Below are 6,257 nucleotides of genomic sequence, written 5' to 3' on the forward strand. Positions count from 1 at the left end.
ACTCAGATGAACATTAAACTGAGGTTCTAGATAGGGGTAGAGTACAAAAAATTCTGTGTAATTATTTTGAAATAGGGTCTTAACACTAGTGTTCTTGGATAACACTTTTCTATCTAAACAAAAAAATAATTGTTCATAATAGGATTGTTATTTGATGGAGCTTCCAGTATGCAAACTGACTGCCAATGAATTGCCTTTAGTCTAGTCACTTGTAAGCCCCATTCTAAGTGAGCAATTTGAAAGTATCAGATCCTATGTAAAAGTGCCTATTAATATAACAAAAGTAACCTCAATCCTACATAAGCAATTTAGCAGGCAAAAAAATTGACAAATTATTAAGCACATTGCAAGATATATTGTTTAAGTGCAAAATTAGCAAACAATTGACACTATTTCTCCAAAAATAGGTGCCAGTTTGTAAACTAAATCAAATATTTGTCCACGGACAGTGTAGAGATTTTGAGTGTTAACTATGACCACAGTAACTTGCTCCTGTATGTCAATGCCACAAACATCAAATATCTTGCTTATGTAAAATCCAATCTCTACACTTACCACGATACCCTAGTGCAAAAATAGAAGACCATCAGATTAGTAAAATAAACCTTTGAAGAATCTCAATAAGTGGAAGCCACAAACACCCTGGCACCATATTGTCAAATGATCGCCTGTAAACTGACTGCATAGCAGACCCATGTCAGTGAAATGGTCATGGTGATGGTCATTCTGTTACCACTGCACATCAGGCCAATCTGGGCTAATGTATAGATCCACCACTCAACTGTTATACAACTTGTTTTATTAATAAACTAATAACAGAATGCGCAAATGATGTTTCCAGGTAAAATGTGGAAAAAATTAGATGAAGTGATGCAGTCTATAGGTCAATCATTCACAATGCAAGTAATATTAGTGACAAATAACACAGTATTATATTTACCACCTTAATGACTTAGAAAGCAAAATGCTACACATGTTGGAAATCTGAAATAAAAATATATATCCTGAAAACACATTCAAGGTCAGATACCTTATTGTCTCAAATTTCTATTTTTCCAATGGTTTATTGTATTGTCATGACACAACTTGGAATGGTTAACATTTCAGGTCAAAGACTCTTCATCAGACCCAAAATATTAACTGTCTCTTGTTCCACAGATGCTGCCTGACCTGTTTAGTTTTTCCAGCATTCCCATTTTTATCTCAGATTTCCAGCATCTGTGGTATTTGTAAAGTGTAATGGTGCTGGCAGTCTAGTCTCTAAGTGCCACACAAATTTCAAGCAGCTAAGTGATTGTTCAATGTAAACATACCATGTAATGTGCTTTTTATATCATATTGTGAATAAAATCCATACTCCATGCAATTGGTTCAATTTGCCTGCATCTGCCATCTCAATGTCTCTGGAGTTCCATACAGAGTACACCAACTTTGGTACATATTCACTATGCATAAATAGATACTGACCACATGTAGAGAACACATGCACACAATGTGTCCCCAGTAGAGCACTGTAATAAACACACTAGCCCTGGAGTCATTCCAACAAAATTTGGAATCCATCCACTGCCAACTGAAAAGTTTCTTTATAAACGATTTTTAAAAATCCGTTTGAATAAGTTACAGTTAAAACTTAGTATAAAACTACTTAACAGTACTGCAATCAAACAAGAATTAAAGTCTGATTTTAATTCTGTATAAAGAACATACAATTCAACAAACAGTTTAAATAATGCAATAATAATTATGAACTCAACCTGTCTCTACAATGCCTAATTTATTTTGATTTTATTCAAATTGTCAATTTAAGATTCCACCATTAAAATAAGGAGTCATACTTCCTTCCATGTCTACAACAAAGAGTATGTAAATAATCCTAGTGGTATATGAATAAGCTTTTGTTACAACAGCTTTGTGTAGGGATCAGTCATCTGTCTAGAATACCATTAGAATAATTTGAAAGGACTTGAGGCACAGTGCATTGTCCACCAATGTAAACAAGGAATGCATAGTTGGGTGCTCATGATGGGTCCCCAGCTGGCCAATGAGCAACATTAAATGACTTGTAGCAATCTGCCATTTTGTTGTCAGCAATGAACATCATTCAGATACTCCTGACTGACTTTTGCTTACTGTGCTGAATTTTGCTGTTACAGGGTGCCTGCTCTTGATAATCATCCCCGCATTTTCATACGTTAATCATAGTGTGAACCTATAATACTGCAGCAAAGAAAGTTGGGCATCTGTGAATTGGGCAAGTAATAGTGTATCAACCAGAAAAAGGAAATAATGGATGAAAATTAAAGACTTGGGGAATGGATTTTTTTTTTAAAGAGGCAGAACAGAGGAAAAGAAATTATCCAAAAATATTAATATCCCCAACAACAATTCAAACCCAAAGAGCACCTTGGTCTCCAAGGATGAGTAGGGCATAGGACGCCATACGTAAGAAAAGATGTGCTGGCATTGGAGAGTGCTCAGAGAAGGTTCACAAAGATGATTACAGGAATTAAAGGGTTATCATAAGAGGAAAGTTTGATGGCTCTGGGCCTGTACTTGCTGGAATTTAGAAGGATGAGGGGCGAATCTCACTGAAACCTTTTGAATGTTGAAAGGCCTATACAGAGTAGATGCCGAAAGGATGATTACCATGGTGGGAGAGTCTAGGACAAGAGGTAGCCAGAGGGTGGTGAATTTGTGGAATTCATTGCCACAGGCAGCTGTGGAGGCCAGGTTGCTGGGTGTATTTAAGGTAGAGATGGATAGGTTCTTGATTGGCCATGGCATCAAAGGTTATAGGGAGAAGGTCGGAGAGTGGGGCTAAGGAGGGGGAGAAAAAAGGATCAGCCATGATCAAATGGCGGAGCAGACTCAAAAGGCCAAATGGTCCAATTCTGCTCCTATGGCCTACAGTCTTATGTTTCACTGCTGTGTTGCTCTATAACAATATGCTGACCTATCACTCTTGCAATGGAATCATAAAGCAACATCGGATGGATACAGGCCCTTTGGCCTAATCAGTCCATACTGACCATGTTGTCTGCCCAGGTAGTCCCATTTCCCTCTAAACCCCACCTCTCCAAGCGCTTCTTAAATACTAATTTTCTGCACTCTTTCCAAATGTAACCATGTCTTTCATATTAATAGCATGACCAAGACTGTACTCATTAATCCACATGTGGCCTCACCAATGACATACAGCTGCAAAATAATAATGTTCCAATTCCTACACTCATTGGCAGAGAAAAGCCAATGTACTAAATGCCTTTTTCACCATCCTGTCTACCTGTGATGCCCCTTTCAATGAACTATGCATCTGTACTCCAAGCATTCTCTATTGCCTTACCATTTATAGTACAAGTCCTATGCAGGTATGACTTTCTAAATTCACACTTATCTCTTTTGAAATCCATTTGCCACTTCTCACCCAACTTCCCTAACAGACATCAATAACAGTGCCAGAAATGTGGAATAGCAAATTCACCTTGCCACGTTAAAGGTTAGGCTTTGAAGACACTTCTGTGGTCAAGTTTATTGTTGTCATAGACATACATACACAGGGCATAAATGCCACAAAATACCGCGCTTTTACAACAGAAGCATAGTGCATTACAAGACGAGGAAATACTAAATTGGCATAAATTAACAAAATTAACATAAAATTTGGTTTAGATCTGTCATGCAAATCCAGCAGTCTCATTAGATATAAACAGTTCGTCGTTGAGCAAAGTACCGTTTGAGCAAATCTAATGACGGAAATAATTTGCAACCATGAAGGCGCTGAGTCTAACGGCGCCAGAAGTTACTCTTTATTAACACAAGGCTCTCCGTTATTTATCTAACCCTTTTCATGATTCCTGGAACTTCAGTTTGTGCACAAAGGGTTATTTCTATCAAGCATCAAAGTCAGAGTGCACACGCCAGTTTGCTTCGGTTAGCGGTGTGTGAGTGGTTGATTTCAGCACACGCTCCAATTTTCAAAAAAAAATCCCATTAGATAAAACTAAATCCAACTGGCATATTATTTAAAAAACGCGCTTAAATGTCCATCTGGAAGGCAGCGTCAGCATCAAAATTAAACGGTCCCACTATCCAACCAGAGCTCCCTGACACACTCAACGTCCCGTCCCCCCCATTCAGTCCCACCTCCGGCAATCACCGCCCGTTGGTCAGTTTCAAATCTGTGGAAAGTGACAAGACGAACGGACTGTCTGAAACCAGATCTCGCCACGTTAGAAATACACAAGCAGTCAGTATTCACACAGCGACGAAGGGGGAAAGGGGGTTCAGACTACACACCGCCGTATCGCAAAATGAGCTCGCTAACAAATCACCACCGAATATTTGTCTGTCCGTCTTTTTAAAACAAAACGCCACTGATACAATGATAGCGGACTAGTTAATTAAATTGGGACAAGATTATTGATGATACAAATATCCCGAATGTGATAATAATATTGAGGAGACTCTGCGATATTCAATGAAACAAATGTGGTCAGAATTGCTCAGGCATTTTAGAGACAGATGTATTAAATTTGGTCAAATTGACAGATACTATGACAGGAATGTAATAACCTTGAGCCAAACTGGTCAGATATTATTGATAGAGATGTCATCAGATTTAACTAAAATGATCAGAAATCGGTGGATTTGGATGATGACTGAGGGCGGCCTTTGTCGGGATTTCAAGGACACAAGTAGGGGTGGAGGGGTGATGAGTGGGAGTGAGAAATGAAGTTCGGGGAAGGGACGGTGACAAGTCTTAAGGCTCACCTTGAGGTAATCATTTTCGGAACGGACTTCCTCGATCTCTCTCAGCAGCTCCACCTCCAGCGCGCCGCCCCCGCTCGGTGATACCTCGGATGGGTTCCGGGCTTTGCTGGCTCTGGCGCCCTGCCCACCGTTCGCCGAAGAGCCAGCCTTCAACCCCTCGCCTCCTGGTACTCCTTTGACCGGTGAGCTGCGCTGCTGTTGCTGTTCCCGGCCGAGGTTGGGTGCTCCAGCCGCCGGTTTGCCTTTCTTCCCACTCTCGGCATCGCTGGAACCGGCACAAGACTCGGCGTCGCTGGTGCTGGCCGCCTCCGGCGCTTGCAGCCGCTGCTCGTCCGACAGGGGCTCGGAGGCGCAGTCCGATAAGTCCGAGCTGCTGTCGGTGTGGCTGGGTTTGGTCAGCGCCAACGCCAGGCTGCCCGGCAGCAAGGCGGTCGCTCCGGGCTCGGCTACCAAGCATTTCTTCACCCTCCTCCCCTGGACCTTGTGCTGATGATCCGCACCGTGTCCGGGCTGTTGCTGCTTGCTCCCTTTCTCGTGGTGGGCTTTGGAAGAAGCTCTCTTGGCGAAGTGACTCACCGTCAGTGAAGTTTTGGCCCCGGACACGCCGCTTTTGGGCACCGACGCTTTGTCCTTGGAGCCCGGAGCGTTGCTCCTGCGGGATGGTCTGCTCTGGGGAGCCAGCACCCCGGCGACCTGTTGCTGCTGCTGCTGTTTGGAGAGGGAGCCTGGCGAGGAAGGCAGGATCCCGGGCTTGCAAGGGTTTAGCGAGGGTTTGGCTCCAGCTCGGCAGTGCAGGTCCTTCAGGGGTCTGGCGGGAGAGGGAGCTCGATTCAACCGCTTCTTCTCCACGTACTGCTGCTTGATCTCAGCGCTCCCGTTCACAGTCTCCATGCCTGCGGCGATGCAGCCTGGTCGCCAGCCACCTCTGCCTTGCAACACACAAGAACAGCCCCGCTCTCCCTTTGTGTGTGTGCATCACTCCTCTCTTGATATCGTGCTGCTGCTTTCCCCTGAGTGTGTGTTTGCTCCTCCAAGCAGTCTCCCAAATCGGATTCACACGGAGCCCAGCGCACGCTGGTCAAAGCAGAAGATGATAACCATTTCGCCCCCTCCCCTTTTTTTAAAATCCTCAATCGGCGGCGTGATGGGTATTTTCTCAGCTTCCTATCCTGTGCTACTGGGTTATGTTGCTCCCATTGCCAGTGCCTCAGTCTCTCTGATCTCCCTACAGCTCGCTTTCTTCACCCCCCCCCCTTCGCGGCCTGATTGATTGAAAGAAGGAAAAAAACAAGCTGCAACCTCGCCTGACGCCAGTCCCTGGACGCATGCGCATTTCTTCGGCCCGATCTCTACCCCCCCCCCCCTTCCGAAGACAGGATCTGTGGTGGTTGCAGTCGCGGTCGGCAGGTTGTGGTGTGATTACGCGTAAACATGGAATAAGTGCCTAACACTTCTAGTGGAATTGAATATATATCTCTGTTTGC

The 6,257-nt window shown here is 43.7% G+C and overlaps 1 protein-coding gene across 2 annotated transcripts in view; it reads right to left on the reverse strand.

The window, feature by feature from the left end:
• The window catches only part of LOC140198140 (microtubule cross-linking factor 1), a 217,437-nt gene extending 211,390 nt beyond the window's left edge, over positions 1 to 6,047 (reverse strand). For both annotated transcript variants that reach the window (XR_011886109.1, XM_072259104.1), the window contains exon 1: positions 4,774 to 6,047. Coding sequence is in view for 1 of the 2 variants with exons in the window: in XM_072259104.1 (XP_072115205.1) it covers positions 4,774 to 5,664 (891 nt within the window). In the remaining variant the exon portion in view is untranslated. The remainder of the gene's footprint in view (positions 1 to 4,773) is intronic.
• Positions 6,048 to 6,257: the final 210 nt, after the last annotated feature.

This window comes from Mobula birostris, chromosome 1 (genome assembly GCF_030028105.1).
Source record: "Mobula birostris isolate sMobBir1 chromosome 1, sMobBir1.hap1, whole genome shotgun sequence".
In the NCBI taxonomy this organism is placed as follows: domain Eukaryota; kingdom Metazoa; phylum Chordata; class Chondrichthyes; order Myliobatiformes; family Myliobatidae; genus Mobula; species Mobula birostris.